The sequence below is a fragment of the Rousettus aegyptiacus genome, unplaced genomic scaffold (assembly GCF_014176215.1).
Source record: "Rousettus aegyptiacus isolate mRouAeg1 unplaced genomic scaffold, mRouAeg1.p scaffold_m13_p_7, whole genome shotgun sequence".
Taxonomy (NCBI): domain Eukaryota; kingdom Metazoa; phylum Chordata; class Mammalia; order Chiroptera; family Pteropodidae; genus Rousettus; species Rousettus aegyptiacus.
The window spans coordinates 18,049,079-18,071,618 of record NW_023416310.1 but is presented as its reverse complement, the minus strand read 5'-3'; the positions used below and the strand labels follow the sequence as shown (position 1 = coordinate 18,071,618).

The following is a 22,540-nucleotide window of genomic DNA, read 5'->3' as shown; positions in this document are numbered from 1 at the left end:
TTTAAAAAAATCATTTATTTAAATTAGTTTCACGTATACAGTACATCAGTTAGACATCTGTATTGTTCATAAAATGATCCTCCCAGTTGCTCCCTCCCTACCCTGGCCCTCCACTTAGCCATCATATAATGCTAACTGCATTCCTCATGCCAGGCTCACCATCCCCGTGACCAACTATCAACTACTAATTTGTACTTCTTAAACCCTTCACCCCCTTCTCCCAGCCCCCCAACCCTTCTCCTTTCTGTCTGTCACCAAATTGTGCACTATTAAATGTAATCTTTGTGGCATAGAATTCCATGTGTATTTACAAATGTTGACTTGTAGATATCCACACAGTTAAGGTATAAAACAATTCATTGCTTTTTGTTCAGAAAAATGTACTGAGTAAATAGGATGCTTTGGTAACTTTGAAAGTGTTTGAGAAGTATGGCACTATAAAACTGTTCGTGTTCACTATAAAAATATCTTCTCTTCTTAGCCATATACTTTTTCTTACTGCCAGTATTTTGGAACATGGACAACTCAAAACACAGCTTAGTGTATTTAAATTTGTTCCATCTTCTACTTTAGGTTTTAGCCAATCTTTAAATTCATCGTGGTTAGGATTTGATAACTCTTGCAGTACTTAGACCATTATTAAAGAAATCTTTATTTTGCATAGTTTACCCAGTTAGTTAAACCTAAGTCTTTTCATTCTTATGTTTCTTCAATTAATTATATTTTGAGTTTCCTGAGAACACACTACTCTCAGATGCCTTTGTATGGTATCAAATACTATTAACTAAACAGTTTTTCTTGTTCTCAACATCTTGCATTAAATAATACCTTTGTTAAAATTGATAAACCAATATTGATACATTATTTTTAACTAAAGTTTATAGTTTAATTAGGGTTCATTTTTGTGATGGGTTTTGCCAGATGCCTAATATATTACTATTATAGTACCATACAGAATAGTTTCACTGCCCTAAAAATCTCCTGTGCTCTACATAGTCATTCCCTTCCTCAATTCAACCCCTACCTAACCTATGGTACCTACTCATCTTTTCACTATCTGCAGTCATTTAGTCATACAATTTCTGGAATGTCATATAAGTTGGAATCACAGAATATGTGGCCTTTTCAGGTTGGCTTCTTTAACTTAGTTACATACTTTCAAAATGTCTCATATCTTTTTATAGTTTGATGGCTTATTTCTCTTTATTGCTGAATAATATCCCATTTTATAGATATATCACAGTTTATCCATTTGCCTATTAAAAGATAATTGATATAGTTGGATTAATATCTACCATATTTGTTACTGTTTTCTTTGCATTACTTTTTTTAAAATCTCTTTTTTGTCTTCCTCTGGTTTTCTTCCTTCTCTGGTTTTAATTGAGTACTTTATATGATTCCAAATTTTTTCATCTCCTAGCATATTAATAATTCTCCTCTTCCTCTTTTTTTTTTTTTAACTTTTTTTAGTGGTTGCCCTAAAGTTTGCAACATACATTAACAACAGATTTAAGTGTACTTTTAAATAACACTGTACTACCTCACAGTGCAAGTACCTTATAACAGAGTATTCCCAATTTCTCCTTGTACTTTAAAACATTGCCATCATTGATAAACTATAATTACCAAACACATTGTTGCTTTTATTATTTTGAATGAATCATTGTTTGTTAGATCAATAATGAGTGATAAAAGCAAAATGAAATAAAGATGTGACTTTACCTTCATTTATTCCTTCTCTAATGTACTTCTTTTCTTTATGTAGATATGAGTTTCTGACCTGTGTCATTTTCCTTCTCTTTTTACCAGTTAATAGCTCTGATTTTATTGTTGAAAACTTGCTATTTTAGGTTGGAGAAGAAATTTCTTTTCCTTTAACCATCTCAGGAATACACAAAAGACTCCTTTTCTGAGATTTCTTTTATATTACATTAAATACAGTAATATATTTAATATGTGGGGAGTAGTAATTAAGAAGGTTAGTAAACAAAACACATTTTGGCCCCTCAGTGGTAATTTTTTCCCCTTAAGTTTTATGACTTAATTTATGTAAAAATTTGATTGCTCTTGAGATGACATGTACTCTTAAATTTTTTTTAACTTTTACTAATCTTGAAATTTTCAAATTATAGAACACCTAACTACTAATTTATGTGTACGGAACGATGGGGAATATGAAAATAAGTAAGATTTGTGTGTTTCCTCAGCAGATAGCCTTGTAGAAGAAATAATAAGTGCATATAAATAAATGAAATATAATTTTAAATGTAATAAGTGCAACTGAAGTGTTGATGGGAGTAGAAAAAACAGTTGTGCGAGCCAATAGGTAATAGTTAAGGGAGCACAGAGGCAGCTCCATGGAGGAGATGGCGTTCGAGTAGACTTGGAAGATGGCTCTAATTTTTATAGAAGGGGCAGAAGGTATTTATGGGAAAGGGAGTACCATAGACACAAAATATAGGAGCAAGAAAGTCCAGGACTTACTTTAAGAACAGAAAATTATTTGACTTAACCTTGTGGGAGATGCAAAAGGCTTGGCTAATAATAACTTAGGGTCTGTTTGTAGATGTTTTTTTGTTTGTTTGTTTGTTTGGCCTGCATAGTTAAAAAAGTTTTTCAATATATATGAATGTTTTTAGTTGGATATTGGTTCTACCACTTCCTATATGTTTGGAAAGTTGAGTGAAGTATTCAGCTTTGCACACATATATGATATCAATCTGGAGCAGGAAGCATTTAAGTAGGTGACCTTTGGAGACATGGAGTAAAAAGGGTAGATTAGAAAGTTGGAACAGTAGATTGGGACCAGATTATAGAGGGCACTGAATGTCATTTTAGGATATTTGTATTTTATTCCATGATTGGTACAGACCTAGTTAAAGTTCCTTACCCAAAGGAGGGCAAGAGATGATTAGAACTGGACTATAAGAATACTAACACTTTGATGGTGTGATCTACTGTGAAGGATAGATTAGTTTAATAAAGAAATAGTTTAATTAAGAAATCATGGGGGCTTTGAAGTAAGGTAGTGGTGGAAGGGGTAGCAAACTGAGCAGATTGTGGGAGACATGTAAAGGTTAGAATCAACAGAACATGGTAAATTTTATATGTGGGGCAGCAAGATGATTTTAAGAGTATGCAAAAGTCTAAGGCCTAATAATATGCCATTATGAGAGAAGGTAAAGCCAGAAACAGGTGTAAGTTTAAGAGAATGTAGAACATGGAAATATTGACTTGTTTCTCACAAAATACTGGAACTTCTATAATTCTGACAGTAAACTTGGGCAATTTATGATCCTTTTTTTCCCTTTAGATGGTTGAGTTTACAGAACAGAGTTTATATGGCTCTCTAGAACCTGAAATATGCCTGTCCTTGTCTTTTTTATTAGTGTTCCTACTCAATTGGAAATTCAGAAAGATAAAACCTTTGAAATCGATTTTGAGAATCTCATTAGATTCACGTAACTGATTCAACAGTGAAGATTTTTAATAACTTAAATGTTAATTTTAGTTGTCATTGACAGCTAGCTTACTTTACCCCTTTTACCTCTTTTCTCCCCTTCCCCAGTTTCTGGATCATGTTAGATTGTTCTTTCTCACAGTGAGAGTATTCTGTGTAGAGTCTGTATGCATGTCACGGTGTTCTGAAGGTGAATTTCACCAAGAGGAAAAGATGAGAGAAATTCTTCCTTATTGGGCTCTCTGAAACTCGGCAGTTATGATTCATTTATGCCACTTTGTCTTTAATACCTGTTTCAAGGGATCTAGAACGAGTCAGTTGTATTCATGATGTGGTTTATTAGGAAAGACATGATGCACAGGAATAGCAAGGGAAAAAGACATGTTAGGCAGAATCCTGAGGAATCCAGGTGCAGGCTTCCAACATTCCTCCCTCCCATTAGGGTTGCCTGAATAGAATGTGCTTCCTTCAGGATGTAACATGTAACATTTCGGCCAAGGAAATCTGCTTTAAGATTCAAAACACAGGATTTTTTGCTGGAGACTAGTGGTTCAGGCACTCCGCCTGCGTGTAACTAGCCACAGCTACTGACATTCCGAACTCCCAGAAGGAAAGCAGCTGTTAGCCATAATCACATTGTTTATAAACCATCTGGGCAAGCTGGTACAGTGTCCCAAGTGGGTAAAATAACCATAATCAACATAAGGAACATTATAAAAGCCAAGTTCCCAGATGTCAATCAAGGACAGTCTTACAAGGTGGCCCTTCTAAAGACTGCATAACAGACCTGCTATGTTAATTCTCCAGCGAAATTCCTCTTTCCCAATTCCAGGCTGCCGCATTGCCATTCCGACTCTGAATTTTTGTCTCACAAGCCATCCTAACCCTTATTATAGCGTAGGTTTGTATTAGATCTTAAGACTTTCCTTTCCTTTCTGATTGTGGCCTCAATCAAGGTTTTCAAATATTAGAAATGGTCAGAGAAAAGTAAGATCTGTTCTTGGCTTGTTAGTCGTTAACACAGTGGAATGGTTTGGCTTATCTCTGAACACAGAACAGAGATTTTTCTACCTCTCTCCAGCTTAAATGACAGCCACAAGAGCCGTGCTATTTTCAATTGTGTTCTTGTTCTGTGTCTCTTATACTCATGGTTATTTGTATATTTCTGCCTGTCTTGAAGTTAAATCTTTTTTTATGATCATTTATTGAGATTTTAGAACAAACATGATTTTTCTTTATATATTTCTGAGTTTTCCTTTTTCATGAACATTGATTCACTTTGAGTATTACCTATACATTAGGAAGAGATTATTTAGAATTATGGAGCACGGAGGATCTCTGGAATAATAGCTAAAAAGTTTTTGTTCGTCATAATGGAACAATGTTAAGTTCTAAGACCATGAAGAGGATGAGCAAGAGATAGTGTAAGACATTTGAGAAGACTGGAATGTCTTTTATTTTTACCAGAGTAAAATTTTTGTATTTTATCTACATGTGTTTGATCTCCTCCACCCCCCAGCCATGAATATTTTTTTATCTAAAATAGGAAAGGAGACTAAATCCTACAGCGGTATTATTGGGCAGCAGTTTCTGCACCTTTGGGGAGAAGGATAATTTTCTTTTTAACTGGTTTACTTATGATTTTTTAAATTCTCACCATGAGAAACTCTGGACTGCTTCAGAAATCTTTAGGAGATTGGACGAATTTGTATAGAGAGGAACATTTTTGTAGTAATTAATGTTGTTTAGGGGACACATATCCAAATTAATTTCAGAGAAAGCATAAGCAAATCACTATTTGTATACTGTACTTCATCTAGTTTAAGATGTCATCAATTTTAAGATTTCATTAATTTTTTTACCACTAATTAAGTAAAAACTCTGAGAAAATATTTTCTAATCACTTAGAATATTTAAATCAGAATTCACATTTTGTTTCTTGTAAGGATTTTTAAGATCTACTCTTATCGACTTTCAAATATGCAATATACTATTAACTATGGAATTAACTATGTAACTATGTTAACTATACAATTCACATTTTTATGTTGGAATTTTTGTATTAAAATTTAGTTTTTTCATACTTTGTGCTATTAGGAGCATTGACATTACAGCATTATTGTTTATTTTTAAAGAGAGTGCTCCACTATCGATTCTAGGATTTCACTTCTCTTAGTCTGTTACACATCTTAGATGTATTAATTTAATTTTCTGCAACATGGTATAAAGTATAGGACAGAAAAAGAAGGGATAAAACGTTCCTCTACATTACTGAAGTGCTCACAAGAGCCTTGTAAATAGTATTAGTTTATTTTTTACTGATGACAAAATTGAGGCTTAGGATCGTTTTAAGTAACATGTTGCAGGTAGCCCAGCTTGCAAGAGGCAAGGATGGATTTTTCTCCCCCCTCGCCCACTCCTCCCTTTTTTTAAAGCAAACAGGTTTATTGAAGTGTGATTTACATCCTATGAAATTCACCCACGTAAGAGTACAACTCAGTATTTAGTAAATTTATTAAGTTGTGCAGCCACTCTCACAGTCTGGTTTTAGAATGTTTTCAACACCCAAAAAAGAAACCTGGTATATATTCGAGGGCAAATTCTTGCACTCATTCTCAACCGTTTATCTGCTTTCTGTCTCTATAGATTTACATTTTTTGGAAATTTTATATAAATGGGATCATACAAGATACAGTCTTTTATGTGTGTCTTTTTTCACTTAGCGTATGTTTTCGAGGTTCATCCACCAAGTAGCATTTATCAGTAGTCCATTCCTTTTTATTGTCAAATAGTTATTCCATTATTCGAGTATACCACATTTTGTTTCTCCATTCATCAGTTGATGGACATTTGTGTCATTTCCATTTTCAGCTGTTAGCAATAATGTTATAAACATCCTTGTAAAAGTCTTGATGTGAGTGCATGTTTTCATTTCTCTTGAATAGATACTTAGGATTGGAATTGCTGGGTTATATGATAAGTCTGTGTTTTAACTATTTCAGAAACTGCCCAACCGTTTTCCAAAGTGACGGCACCATTTTCTATCGCAGAAGAAATAATGCATGAGGGTTTTGGTTTCTCCATGTTCTGGCCGATGCTTATTATTAATCTTTTTGGTTATAACCATTCTGCTAGATATGTAATGTAACCTCGTTTTGGTGTTAATTTGCATCTCTCCTATGACTCATGATGTTGAGCAACTTTTCATGTGATTATTGGTCATTTGTGTATTTTCTTTTGTGGAATGTCTATTCACATATTTTGCCCTAGTTTTAATTTGATAATTTGTCTTTTTCCTGAGTTGTAAGAGATATTATATACTCTAGCTTCAAGTTCTTTATTCATATATGATTTCAAAAGATTTTTCTCCCATTGTATGACTTTTCCTTTTCTTAATGATGTCTGTTGAAGAACAAAAGTCTGATAAATTCAGTTTACCATTTTTTTCTTATTTGGATTCTGCCTTTAGTATCATATTTAAGAAACCTTTGCCTAGTCCAGGGTCACAAAGATTTTACCTTTCAAACAGGAATTAGCAGCCTACAGCTTGTTATTGTAAATATTTTATGGAAAATAGTCACATTCATTCACATGTTGTCCATGGTTGCTTTCTCTTTACAGTGATAGTTGAGTAATTGCTACAGAGATTGTGTGGCTGAGAAACCTAAAAGATTTTGTTTATGGCCCCTTTCAGAAGATGTTTGCTGACCTCTCTTATAAAAGTGTTACAGTTTTAGCTCTTGTTATGTCTGTGGTCCAATTTGAGTTGTTTCTTTTGTGTGTGGTGTGAGGTAAAAGTCTCAGTTCACCTTTTTGTTCATAAGGATGTACAATTATTCCAGCACTAGTTTTGAAAAGACTGTCCTGTAATTTATGAGTCATTTACCTTTCACTGCATTTAAGATTTTCTCTTTGTCTTTGGTTTTCATTAGTTTTATTATGATATATCTAGGTGGGGATCTCTGTACTTATCCCAATTTGGGTTGTTGAGTTTCTTGGATCTGTAGATTAATGTTTTTCATGAAATTGAGAATATTTCCAGCCATTATTTCTTTTAATATTTATACTGTACCTTTTCCGGGACTCCAGTTGCATGCATCCTGGTATGTTTGATGTTGTTTACAAGTCTCCAGTGCTCTGTTCATTTTTCTTCAATTTTTTTTCTGTTCTTCAGATTAGATTATTTTATTTAAAACTTTTCTGATCCTTTATGTAATATCAAATCTGCTCTTCAGACCATCTAGTGAATTTTCCATTTCGGTTATTATACTTTTTAACTCTTAAAATTTCCATTTGATTCTTTTTTATTAATTTTCATTTCTTTGTTGATATTTATTATTTGGTCTTTGTCATCATTCATATAAATGTACATCTTCTCTAAGCATAGGCTCTTTTATTTCTTTAAACACATTTATACTAATTGTTTTTGAAGTCTAATAAATCCAGTATCTGGCTCTACTTAGATACAGTTGCTGCTGGCTACTTTCTTTTTTTCCAGATAATGTGTCACATTTTCTTGTTTCTTTCTTTGGCTCATAAGGTTTTTCTTGAAACTAGACATTTTTCATGGTATATTATAGCAATTTGATTCTGATTTTATTAATTTTTTCTGTAGGTGATAATGGTGATGGTGATGGTGGTGGCAATGGTTGTTTCATTCATTTATTCATTCATTTATTTTTTAAAAAGTAACTTTCGTGGATTATAACTGCATTATCTGTCTCCCAGAGTGCTCAGCTGCTGATGTATCTCCTAAGCTTTTAAAAAATTCTTATTTAAATTTTTCACTTTGGCCTTCTAGCGTTTGCCCCTGTGCCTGCGTTGCTTAGTGCTTAGGTTGTGCTTGAACACTTTGAGCCAGGTGCATTGTGTTTTGCACATTCAAAGTTGAGGCTGTTTTCAAGTTGGCCTCCTTTACTTTCTGTTGGATCTTCTCTTATCTCTCTGTGCATGCATGCAGCTTTCTAGACTGCCAGGGACGTGTGAAAACTTGGTCTCTCTTTTGGTCTCTACTTTTGCTTGTGCATACTCCCACCCTCTCAATTAGTTGGCATTCTTGGGGAGTTTGGGACCTTATGGGTTGGCCCTGCACATGTGTGCTGCCTCTTAGTCAGCCAGGGTTGTGTGGCGGGCATCAATCCTCTCTTCAGACTGTTACCTTATCAAGTTCGTCTATGGCTCTCTCCTTTCCAGAATCTCCGTTAAATTTCTAGGTAGTCCTCAGGTTTGCTGCTCATTTCAGCTAATACAGTAATCCCAGGCTACAACAGTTGTAGGCTTTTCTGTTTCCTACTAGGTTTGGGTTTTCTGCTCTCTGCTCCAAATCAAAGTCAGCTCCCTTCAGTAGCAAAGCACCTGGTTTTCACAGCCAACCTCACCTTGCTTGGAACCGTGTTGGTGGAGTGGAGAAAGGGGGTGGAGGCAGTCCTGGTAAGATGCCAGACTTTCGCTGTTCTTCCCAAGAAACACAGCTTTTTTCATGAATAAGCTCGCCTTGTTTTTTTTTTTTTTTGCCTTTGTTTGATGTATAAAGCACAAAATGGTTGTTTTTGACAGTTCATCCAGTTTTATAATTATTTTTTGAGGACAAGACTTTGTATTCTTTCACTAGAGAAGACCAGCTTCACAAATTGGATTCTAAAACCTAGGAATATTACATTTTAAAGCCAAATGCTTTTTTCTCTAATTCATGCTTGTGGGGATAGAGAACAGATAACTGTTTAAAAAGATGAATGGCGCAGAAAGGGGGATATATGAATCTTGAAACAAAGTTTATATTTCTTAGTTATATGAGATTTTTATTTCTGTATAAATTTGCAAACCCCAACTGAGGTTAATCTCAAAGAGTTTGGTGGCTCTTGTGGAGAGTAGACCTGTTTCTTCCAAGTGAGTCAACTATTGTTGACAAAGTACTTTTCGTATAGTATTCTTGGCTTTGTAACAGTTTTATGAAATAGGTATTGTAATTGTGATCATTTTACAAATAAGAATACAGTTTACTGACGTACCATCGTTTTCAACATTTGTATGTGGTAGTACTCGAACCCATTTCTTCTGACTTGATTTTTTATACTCTACATTACTGCTTTTCTGTCATGTCATAATTACTTGCAAACTCTTTGATGATCCTAGTGTATTTATTTATGCGAGTAGACTAGAAGTTAGAATAGTTCATAACAATCTTCTTGAAATTTTACTAGAGCTCAAATTTTTTTCTTTCTAGTGATAATCACTCTTTACGTATTGAAGAGCCCCTATTCATTCATGCAGTTAGTTGTTGAGCACATTGTTAAGAGTCAGAGAAAGATATCCCATGGCAGCTTCCTCTGCCAGCTTCCTCTTTTTTTCTTACTCCATAGATGCAGATTCTGCCCAAGAAGCCCCTGCATTGCAGAGGGACTGGAAATCTGTATGATCTGTTTATTTCGCAATTGACAAGGGTAAGGGGGCCTTTATGGGGGAGGCGCTTGGGTGCCCTGAATTTAGCTTTATGAAGCTGGGCTAACATTTATTTTGGGAAAATTTAAATTTAGTATTTTTAAAAACCCCTTTATGAATTCTGTTTGTCCTACACCAGTTAGGTGTCAGATTATCATATTAAAAAGCATTTATTATAATGGTAATTTTTTCCCCCTGAAGTCCTGTTCAAAACAAGTCAGACAAACATTCTAAAATTCCAAACCTAGGATCATTTAGAATATAGATAATATGGAATATATGTAAATAATATTTCACTATAATGAAAATTGTAAAGATTTTGGATAAAAGTCTGTTTCTATGGCCCATCATAGTTATTCTTTATTAATCTGCTCTGTTCCTTTTCCATAATTCTGTCAATCTGTAGAGTAAAAAAGGGACTCGTGGATATGCCATAAACATTGTGGGTGGGCATGGTGTCTTTTTCTTGCTGCTATAGACATTAATACCTACTTCCTTGAATTCTGTGTGCACCCTAGATGCCAGTAAGATTTGAGTCGTATCTTCAGACTGTCCTCTATCTGTTTGTTAGTGTAGGGGTTAAGTGTAGTCGGCGATTCTTATGGGAGCCAATATTAAGCGTTGTAAGTTTCACTTGGCAGGTTTATAGAACACGTGCCAGAAATGGTGATATTAATAGGATTAAAATAGGTGAGGAAGAGTTTACAATTGTAGAAGGATTAGGCAGGTAATTGTAGCTTTGATGGGTAATTGAGAAAACTGGACTTGGTGATGGCTTGATGGGCTTATTTTATTTTCACCTAGTAGTAAAACAGCTTTGTTTACCGAAAGAAATACTGTACATTTCTGTAATTTAAATAGATATTTTGAGTATTCTGTACCTCATTTTTAAATGGTCTTTTTAAAACATTTACTTTATAGATTTTAAGAATTCAGCAATATTATGTGTATTCTCTTTACCACTATTAATAAATGTTCCACTTTTTAGTACAAACACATTGGAAACTATTTTTATTCTTATACTTCTTAAGTGACTTTTTTTCTGTTTTTTGTTTTGTTTTGTTTTGTTTTGTTTTTTAAAGCCATAAGGATGAGTTTACCATTATTCCTGTACTGGTTGGAGCTCTGAGTGAGTCAAAAGAACAGGAATTCGGAAAACTCTTCAGTAAATATCTAGCGGATCCTAGTAATCTCTTTGTGGTTTCTTCTGATTTCTGCCATTGGGGTAAGTTCTAGATTTTAACATATCATGGTAGATATATTATATACTGTGGTTAAAGGTATCTTTTCATTCCAAGCTTGGACTTTCAGTTCTTTATCATTTTTCTTGGAAAGTTTTACTTTTAGCAGCAATGTTTAAAAGTGAACAAAAAAGTCTTTTGGTCATTTAAAAAGGGTCAGATTATAATAGTGGATTATGGCTACATTTCCAAAGGCGACTGGTATAATTGGATTCACACTGTGAGGGCATCCTTGCTTAGACACTTAACGTTAGTGGGAGTTAAGATCTTTTAACTCCATTTCCAGATAGAGTTGTATAGTAGATTCCCTGAAGTTGATTTTTTGGTGGACAAAACAAATCTTCGTTAGAATTTAGAAGAGCACTGTGTGCTATGGCAGTCCTTTTCCACATTTCCTGTTTTGTAATTAGTCTTTTTTCTTTCTTTTTTTCCTTTGGTGCTTAATTTTTTCTCATAGTTGCCATCAGTTAGAGCTACCCTGCAAAGATTGTAACATGTTGGCTATTAGCACTGTGATCTTCATTGGTAATGGTTCATAAGGGTAAGGACTCCTAAATTATTTCTGTTATTATTGTGAATTAAAAGAATAAGGAAGCTTCACAGTGGATAGATCATAAAGGAAGTGAGGCATATGTGGATGTCTCTTTTAGTAAATTTTGTTTTTCAAATTCTTTGGATAAAAATTGCTCTCATTTTAATGTTTTAGAACATTTCCGAATCATATTCCTTTTAGGACATCTCTTTGGCTCACATATTTGTTGGTTTAAGGATGCCAGTATCTGTTCATCCAATTATTTCTTTGATTATAAAGAAAGCATAAGGCACAGGACTATAAATTTTAAGATATGAGGGCTAGGATGGCCAGAAAAACATCCTCAATGAGACATAGGGAGCCCTGGCTTTTCAAATCTTGTGCACTGAATGCCCGAGTTGATTCAATATTTATCTGGCCTATTTTAGGCTGGTATTTTCTTCACTAAGTCATACCATGAGTAGCCTTGAGATTTCAGTTCCAAAAAACCATCCTCCCTAATGCTATAGATAAATATTTTTGTTTAAGGTACTCATTTTTCAGCTGGGGCTAAATATCCTCCTGGGGGTCATTTGGAACTGCCTGGAGACATTTTTAATTATCACAGCTGGGGTGGGGTGGGGTGGGGTGGGGTGGGAAGTGGGGATGCTTTTGGCATCTCGTGAGTAGAGTCCAGGGAAGTCGCTAAGCAAACATCCTATATAATGCACTGGAAAGCCTCTCATATCCAAGAATTATCTACACAAATGTCAGTAGTGCTGAGGTTTGGAGCTCTGGTTTAGAGGGTGCAGGAAGCTCTCCTGCCTTGCCCAACTTCCTTAGAGCTCTCAGCGTTCTTTAATAGCAAGTTCTGTTGGCTAGTTGTTTTACTACCTTTGGCAGAAGTTATTTTTTATGGATATAGTATATTACTTAGATCTGAGGCCTGTGTAGAAGTTTAAAAAAGAGTTCTTTTCTTGGAAATTCTGAAGTTTAGTAATAGTTGATCTTAAAAACTAAGGTGTCTCATTGAGAAAAGGGCTTTTTCCTTAGTATTATAAATTTGAGTTGGCAATGTTTTAGAAATTAAAAATTCTTGGAGCATGTGCTCCCTGCCTCTTCACTTTTAAGGCTCTCATGAATCACTTTAAATCATTTTATAATTTAAATGTTTGGTTCCCTGATGCTGTTCTTCAGAGTCTAGGCTTTCCCTCTAGACTGGCACCATGTGCAACCACAACATAAATCCAGATAAAACGTCAATGAACACCTTAATGTTGCTCTTTTCTGTGGAATCATTTTTTTTACCTCATTAATGAATTCTAAACAAGCCCTAGTCACTACTATATTTAAGTACAGTGTCGAGAGAGAAAAATGAATTTTTTCTTTTACATTCTACCTAGATTCTCAGAAAATTATTTAGGCCATTTGATCTCCTGATTTCTTGAACATTTTGTTATTTAAATTGTAAGATTTTTCTGGTGATAATTACAAAAAAAGAACTCAGAATTTCCAAAGGTCAATAAATGTTAGCTATGGAAATTATCCAGAGACAAAAACATATATAAATATACATGTAATAGAACTTTATAGGTAACAGAAATATATAATTTATAGAACTTTCCCAACTACTTATTTTTTGTAGTATTGCTGTCACTACAGTAGTCATTAAGTGCTTACTTTGTATTTATGGAAAGCACTGTATTAATTCTTATTAGGAAACTTGATAGAGGTTTGGGGTGAGTTGAAGGTGTTGCATGGATACTATTTCAAAATTGGTAGTCTTTTTTCTGTAATAGTAATAGTAACCGTTATTCTTACGTAAGATTTACTTTCTGTTTTACCTATTTGCCTATTGAAATAATAAGAATCATTGGCTAGCTATAGGTTAAACTCTCTTTACTTAGAAATTAAGTTTTATAATTCTCAAATTCATGCTTTAGTGGCATCTTTCCTAAATTGATGAACGCTGTATTCCCATCACCAAAATCTAGCTTTTTTTCGTGAAGAGAGTACTTAGTGGTTTCTTCTTTTCTTCTTTTTTAAAAAAGATACTATGTAGTTTGATTTTACTGTATCAAAGTAATGATATCACTGAGTTATAAACCATTTCACTCAGAGTTCCTTAAGTACTCAGAGACCTTAAAAAGTTTCATTGAGTTAGGCTGTTAACACACTGCACATTTCTAAATAGCTCAGTTTTGAAGAAAAACCACTTACTTGCTTATGGTAGTTGACAAATTGCTCAACTATGTACAGTAGAATTTTTTTGTTTTGTTTTTATTGAATAATAACAGAGTATTGACAGTGAACATTTTTCATTACTAGGCAGTGTTTCTCTTTATAGATTGCCCAGCTTCTGTGAAAAATAAAGAAACGTGGTATTTGAGAAAATTGGGAGACCTCTATGTAGTTGGAAGGATTTTGCCTTGTTGACCTTGTTTGTTAGCTAGTGCCCATTACATGAATGACTTCTTTTTTTTTTTTTTAGTGTATTTTGCTTTAAAGATGTTCATCTTTCAGATCGCATTTAGCTTTTATTTAGAATTGAAAGAGATACTAGATTAAAAGTAGAAAAACTAAAATACTCTCAACTTTTCTTTTTGGGTGAGACAAGCTAAAGAAGAATTGAGAACCTAGATTCTATTATCCTCCTTCCTCCTATTCCCTCACTGACCACCCTCTCCCTCCCCCCCAAAAAAACACCCTGAATTTCAATTTCTGCCTTTTTTCGTTAGCCCAGGAGGACGTTTCCCTGGGAATGCAATGATCCCACCTCTGTTCATCTTTCCTGTTAGTATCAGGAAGAGTGGCAGAAGTGAAAGGACGTTTGCTGCTAGTATTTGATTTTTGCGACGGTTAAGTAATGTTGTTCCCACACTCTGTGTGCTTGTCAAGTTCCACATCCCATAGGACGGCTCCATGAAAGAGAGGTTGTTGGAACCTAATTTAGTTTTTCAATCAGAATTTTCATTTTATTTTCCTAAGTTTCATTTTTGCTCTTCTTCATATATACTGTTACTACTTCTGTTTTCCTAAGACCTCCCTGAAATTTATGTTTCCTTTCCTAAGACCTCCCTGAAATTTATGTTTCCAAATTTCGATTAACAGCTTTTGTTAACATAATTTTCAGTTAATTTTTAATAAGTTTGTAAGTAAAACCGAATCTAACAAATTGATTCTTTAGAAGTAGATTCATGCTTTTATTTAATTTTCCTTTTATGGTAGTTTTAAGCACAAATTATTTTCAATAAATTTACTTGGTAAATGTCAATGATAATTTTATTAAAATATGAGTAAATTTTACTACTGTTACTTAAGCAATTTTGGATTTTTATTTATAAACTTACATTTGTTTTGATTTACAGAATTTTCTTTTTCATAAGTATATGCTACCTATTAAAAGTGGCATTTCCCTAATATTTATGAAATTTATATCTTTAACTAGATTTTTGGTATAGCATATATTAGCAAGTGATTATTTATACATACTCTCCTTTCTGTTGTTAGTCTCTTGGGTATGAGGGTATTACTATTCTTAAAATATTTAAATTGGTTAGAGTATAAGTTTGTTAATTCCTGAAATATATCTTATTCTAGCTTAGATATTTGTCTTCTCAAATATTAGTATACACTGATTTCACATATATAGGGTTTTGATCTTTTGCAAATTTGAGCGAAGGCTAATACTTTTACATTATGACTAAGGCTTCAGAATCAAAGGACTATAGTATTTTGCTTATAAAAATGATGAATGACCTTATTTGATGCTACTTAGATATGCTTCCTTTATGAAATGCATCGTGGTTTTTTTGATAATGATTTCAATTATGAATGTTCCCAGTTTAGGTCCTTAATATAGAATGGCCTAATAATTTATCCCACATGTTGTTGTGAAGTTTAACTAAAGTGTTTGAAAACATTTAAACATACAAACAGAAAGTATTAAGTGGATGTCTAACAGTACAGTTTTTACTGGACACATGTCTGAAAGTCTGTCTATTGACTGATCTTTTGGGGGCTTCATGGATCAACTTTCCAAGCTCATTGTTTGTTTCTACAATCCAGTGTTTAGCTTAATGTTGAGGTATTTAATATTTTTTTCATTTTTTGTTTTGAGGTACTTAAAAAGTAGTGTTGGTTCTCGTACCATTCATTGTTATGTTTGTCCTCATTAGTTGACTGTTGTGTGTTAAACAGACATCCCTGGAGCTTATTCTCCACACTCTGTGAATCCACTCATTAATCACCAGTCACCTTTGGAGATGGGAAAATTACTTACCTGTATTTCTTTTTCTCAGAAAGCGTGCTCTGGAATGGATTCACAAATGAGCTACCCTCCTTCCCTCAAAGAGTAAGGTTTCTGCTTTACAGGATTTTTTTTCTTGGGTTATTTTTCCTCTCATCTTTTGAATTTGAAAAGAACTGAGGGAAGGCACCTGAAGAAACTACTGACATACTCACTAGGGGAGTTCCCAAGCTTGTGCTGCCCCTAGGGGCAGTGTCAATGGCTCTTAAAGCTAGAAAGCTCATACTTGGAGTTGAAACAGGGGCTCAGAGAATCCATTTTCCCAGTGTACCTTCTGAAAGGATAAGTTTCAGGTAAGTAATTTTCTCTTACTATGCGATATGCTTTATTTATACTTACAAAAGTACACAGGTTCAGTTCTCCAGGTGTATAGGCAATGTATTTGTCCAGTTTAGGTGCATAAACTTTACTGCTTGTTAGAATTATTGTAAAACAAAATGTCTGCTCATGAGGTACATGAAATCATAATATATTTTAAGTTAACAATAAGTATTTAATAAAGGTGCATTTATGATCAGGGTATTGTGTTAGTGTTGTCATTTATTTTATTCTTTATTGAATAAAATCTTGATAAACTTACTTTTTTTAGGAATTAGAAATAGAAAAAGGTCTTTTGAACTCAAATTCTAAGCAGTATTTAAAGTTTTGTGTGTGTGTGTGTTAGTGCATGTGTACACACACATATATATATACACATAGTCTAGGATGATGGCAGTTATTTACCTCAAATTAGATGCTTTTTGTATGTATATTGACCGGAATTAATTAAAGTAATTTTTATATATTTCTACCATTAAAAAAAATTATTGTGAGATAGTTTGAGCTGTTAGGAGATTTTTTTTTTTTCCAGTATAAGCTATATGTAGTGTGGATTTAGCTTAAGTGTTATATTCTTTAGTGCTTATTAGATATTTCTACTCATGTCTTTATCTACTAAATGTGAAGTGGCTACTAGTGAGTAACAAAAAATAGCAAAATATTAAACATTGGCTCACTGATATGCTGTGTATTTTGTCTTATTAAAATAAATTACAGTTGATTTAGTATTTAAAGTTTCAGACATTCTGTATACTTTTTTCTTCAGAAGTAGTTTTAAAGGGAAACTCACATTGAAAGTGGTCCATATTAACAAGACAGCATTTTAAAATATACATTTTACTTACGATTAAGGTGGGTGTGACCACCTTCATCCATTAGAAACAGCAGTTCTGAAGTTGGAAATAAGCAGCAAAGACTTTAGAGTAAAAAAATGGCAGTCTTGAAGTACATGCATTTTTCTCTGCACCCTAGAGTGGCAGCTATGTCCCAGTCACGGTGATTAGTGACAACTAAAACTAACAGCTACTTCTGGAAGGAAGAAAAAGAGAGTGCATAGTACATACCTGACAAATAGTTAAGGTTCAAAGAATATTCATCTTGATTTCTTCCAAGGATATTACTTTAACTGCAGTGACATTGAGTCAGAATTTTCTTGTCTAAGATTATTTATTTAATCTGATTCAAGGATTTTGGGCAGCTTATCAAAAGAACTTTGAAATTGAAGTAGAAATTTAATCAATGATTTGAATCAGTACATTTTTGTGACTGACTGTAGATTTGGCTTTGAGTCTTCTGACAGACACCTGGCAAATAGGAAAAATGGGGTCAATTATATAGTTCTCCTTATTAGGTAGAAGGAAGTACATAATTTCTTTAAAGACAAACAAATGTATACCTAACTCTAAATTTTGAAAGAAATGTCTGTGAATTACTTAACATAGAGGCGTTGAGTGATGAAATGTCACTGTTAAGATTTTTTTTAGTGCAAGGACTGTAATGGATCTGCATTTACAAAAAACGGTTTTTATATTCAGAAAGCAGATAATTGCCTCAAAAGCTTATTGCTTGATTCTAGGATATCATGAATTGTTAAGATGCAGTATTGATTTAATAATGGCTCTGGGGTGGATGGGGGGAGAACTGCTACATTGAGTAATTGTATATAGTAATATAGGCAAAAAGTTAAAATGTGACCGTTAACGAAATAGGTATATTATAAAAAGGTGACAATCAAAAATGGTCATCATCAACAAGTAAATGAAATGTTAAGAACTATGTATGGTTTTTCCAAAAAGACATCAAAAGGGTTTTATAATTTTGCACTGCTCTTTTTTTATAAGATAATATATTTTAGTAAGATAAAAACTTAAAAAATGTAATTATCCAGCCAAAGAAACCCATTTTCTCTGGTGTGAGGGTAGTAATTGGATATATGAACTTGCTCTGAAAATGAAGCACAAGACACATAGTGTGTGCATACATGATTGGTGTACTGTAATCTTTAGGAATGCATTTTGGTGAATCTTTTAAAATAAGAAAATATAAAAGTAATGAGTTCTTGGAAATACATTGTTGAAAGAAAAGTTTAGATGTATCTGAAATGCAACATAATCAGTTTAATAACAATCTGCAATTAGTTATGAATATGTTTAACTTTGGGGTTTCCTATGACTATAGTAGGAAGCAAAATTGTTTCCTGAGTCTTGTTTTCTGTCTTCTTTTGAGCTTCTTCCATTTTACCCTCTCTGTTCTTTGGAGAACAGCTAACCATTGAATGTTCTGTGCTTGTTTTCTTACTGAAATTTTATTGCCAGAGTAGGACTGTTTATTCTTTTGTGAATCCTATTTTAAGGCACTTGTATTGATCCTTTTCCAAGTAGTAAGTTTTGCAAAAATGAGAGAAAATTTTTTGAGGTCATAAAAATCACACAAGCCACATTTATCTCTGATCTACACATTTTTTTTTTCTGTAATAGAGATCAAATCTTTGCATTTATACAAGAAAAGCTAAGCTTTCATTGATTTGTTACATTGAGACAGTTTCCTTAAATTTTCTTGCATCATATTCTTTGGGTTTACTCTTCATTATAGACTGATATATTATGTTTAACAATGCTTCTAACTTTTAAGCTGTTTTGTTTCCTTAGTCTTTTGTATTGCTCATGACTTTAAGGTTTTACAATTTGAAGTAGTTTTTAACATCATAAAACACTGGTGACATATCATTTCTTTATTACATTCCCAAATATGCCTTTTATTTTTATGTACAAGGGCTCTTGGGAATGATTCTCTCAGAGGCTTAAGCTGTGCCTTGCCTTCCATGAGAACTGAAATTATTTGGTAAGCGCTTGCTTTCTTTTTAGCTTCTAATTTTTCCCTATTTTATTTTGTACATGATATTTGTTTCAAGGTCAAAGGTTCCGTTACAGTTACTATGATGAATCCCAGGGGGAGATTTATAGATCCATTGAACATCTAGATAAAATGGTAAGTCTTTCAGGTGTGGGGTTTTAATGCTCTAAGGTTTTTTCTTTAATTTCAGATTAGTGATTCTAGGCTTAATATGTTGAAATATACAATGGACTAATAATTCTTTCCCTATCTTTAAATGTATAAAATATAGTTTGTAATCATATGAATATTGATTATAAAAATAATCCCTGTTCTGTTAGTACAAATTTTCTTCATCGTAATTTTATTTGATTAATGAGAGAACTTAAGAATAATTAGATACAGCTTTTAGATACTCTTTGGGCAAGTGTGTTAGTTTTAGGAACAACAGGAAACTGATGCCATTATTTAGTGTTAAGTAGAAGCAACCAGAGCAGTTTTTTAATTTATTATTTTGTTTTATTTTTTTTTTTGGCCATTTTTATTTTTCTGAAACGGAATTTCAATTTGTTATTTTAAATATAGAATTTTAAAATGTGATTTTATTCTTATCTAGCCCAGGAATACAGTAGACATTGATCCTGTCATTTTTTTCCTTGAAGTAGTATGGTAGTATTTCTTTTAATTAAAAAGTCATATAAATCATTTTGGTGTTTACCCATAAATAGAATATTAAATTTGGCAGATATATCACTAACTTACTCTGGCATTGGACAGATCATCCAATTCTCTAGTCCTCAGTTTGTCATCTATAAGACGAGAGACTTGGAGTAATTGGTCTCCAAATTATCTCTAAATTCTATCAACCTTACATCTGTGATCTGTTCAAATTAGCTTTACTGCCCATGTGAAAAGCTTTACGTGTATATTTTAGTACAAGAACTTATAGTTTATAGTAGATAAAATATTTTAGTACAAAAAATATTTTAGTAAGAAATCTGGATCTGAAACTATAGGTAGATTATATCACGTAGCATATTTTATTAAAAGCCAAATGAATGAATGCAAATTTAGTTACTTAGGAGATTTTATTTTTTTTTAATTTATTTAAATTTATCTTATTACTTTAAATCCAATTATGGCTTATACGTTTACCTTTGGAATTTTATCTGGATTTTAATTTACTGACTTTTCTTTTGGCTTTATTATGTCATTGTTTCAGTCATTTGAGTCTTTTCTGGCTTCTAGTTCTACTCTTATTTTTCTGAGGTTTAATTATTAGTTCCCTCAGAAAACTTAGCTGGTTCTTTCATCACTTATTTTCTTCATATAGCAAATGGTTAATGGGTGCCTATAATGCATCTGGTACTGTGTGAAGTATTGACAATATTAAGAAGAGAAAACATGATCTCTGACTTAATGGAACATACTGTCTAATCTTCAAACAATCTTAGAATGAAGTTATTTCAATATAGAAACATAAGAAATATTTAGGCAGCTTGGACACACTGGTTTCCTTATTATTCTTCGATGATGCCGTATATGTGTCTAGCTTAGGGCTTTTGCCCTCTTTGCAGTTGACTGTCACACTTAACTTATGGCTTTGCTCAGCTTTCACCTTTCCAAGGAGGCCTACTGACCACTCTGTTTAATTTTGCATCATATATACCCTACCCTTTCAGGATTCCCAGTACACCTTACCTTGCTCTACTTTTTCTTATAACAAACTAAATATTTTACTTATTTATTACAATTTTGTTCAAGTATATTTTTGTTTACTGATGTATCCAAAATGCTTAGAATAGTGATTAGAACATAAGTAGGTGCTTAATAAATACTTCTCAAATGAACAATTTAGTGAATATAATGTTTGTATATATCTAATTAAGTTAAATAAATACCAATAAATATAAATTTAATAATGTAAATGCCCAGGCACAACTCTGTTAGAAGACACAATGAAATAGTTAAATGTTCACATAGTATTATTAATGTAGCAGCTACAAATGCAAACTTAACATAGTTATTTTGTATTTGTGACTCACTAAGTTGTGTGACTGGGTGACTTGATTTTCTAAAATGGTGATCAGTTCTTATTAAACTTGTAAACCAAACAAAGTGTTTAGTCTTCCTTCACTTTATAAGATAGATTCCTGGGACATCTGTGTATTAAAATCATGCAAAGCTTCTTTGTATTTGTATATAAAATGGTGTTGGGATGTATATAATTATAAGCAGGTTTTTTACCTACATGAACATGTAAAAGCGTCATGGTATAAGAACAGTTCTTTGTGTGTGGGACTGTCCTGTATTGCAGACAGTCAGCATCAGTTGACTCCACCCACTAAATCTACCAATAGCATCTTTAATTGCCCACAATTTTTCATTATGTCCCTATGATGAGTAGTGTTCTATGACTTTACTGTATTTTTCTTCTTAGTACTTTGTTCAATGATTTGATGGATGAATGGATGGGAGAGTGGTGAGAAATGAGGCCAGAGAATCTAAAACAGGCTGTTGAAAGGATATTAAATAGGAAAGCGATAAAATCAGATTGTATTTGAATAGATCATATAGCTGCAGTGTAGCAAATGGGTTGAAAGGAGGCCAAGAGGGTACATGGGTAGACTTGTTGGGTAATTTAGATGAAAAGTGGTAATATGGACAGTGGAGGGTGATGGTGGAAGAAGGGACAGAGTGGATTTATTCATTATATTTGAAAGACACATTTACGATAGCACTTTGAGATCAAGTATACTTGGGGGGGTGGGGAGAGTCAAGGATGACTCCTAAATATCTGGGTTATGCTGCTTGTGGGGTGTTATTAAGTTGGAACCAGAAGATAGGAGGTAGGGAGGCCATAAATCTTATTAGGGATATGACAGCCAAGTGGAGATGGTAATAAAGTAGGCATTTGGATTTTCATCTTGCCAATTATTTTTGAGTACATTTATAGCTGTAGGCACTGGTGGAGATATGGCAGTAAACAAGCAGACTTGATCTCACAGGAATTTTATTCTTACGGGGGGGGGATACACATTGTTTTAAAAAAGTAAGGATGTAGGTAAGTTAGTTTCTAATAATGATGTGTGTTAGAAAAGATAAAAAGGGTTTTGAGATAGTAAGTAATTCGAGGCTGATTGGAGAAAGACTTCCTTGAGGAATGTTAAACTGAGATGTAAATGATGGAGAGCAAACCAAGTAAAGATCAGAGGGAAGAACATTCTAGACTGAAGGAACTGCCTGTGTAAATGTGTTAGAAGAAAAGAAAAAAGGCTAGCATTGCATGAGTATTGTAGATAAGGGTAAAAATGGTATTATCTGTGATAAAAGAGGTAGGCTGGGGTCAGATAATGGAGGGCTTTGTATTCCAGGGTAAGACATTTACGTAAGTGCGATGGGAAGGGAGATGATATACTTTGCAGTATTTA

The 22,540-nt window shown here is 33.3% G+C and overlaps 1 protein-coding gene across 1 annotated transcript in view; it reads left to right on the top strand.

Moving 5' to 3' along the window:
* Positions 1-22,540, top strand: part of MEMO1 (mediator of cell motility 1) — an 86,760-nt gene that overhangs the window by 55,351 nt on the left and 8,869 nt on the right. The window contains 2 exon segments of the mRNA XM_016136066.2: positions 10,981-11,123; positions 19,189-19,265. Coding sequence (XP_015991552.2) covers positions 10,981-11,123; positions 19,189-19,265 — 220 coding nt within the window.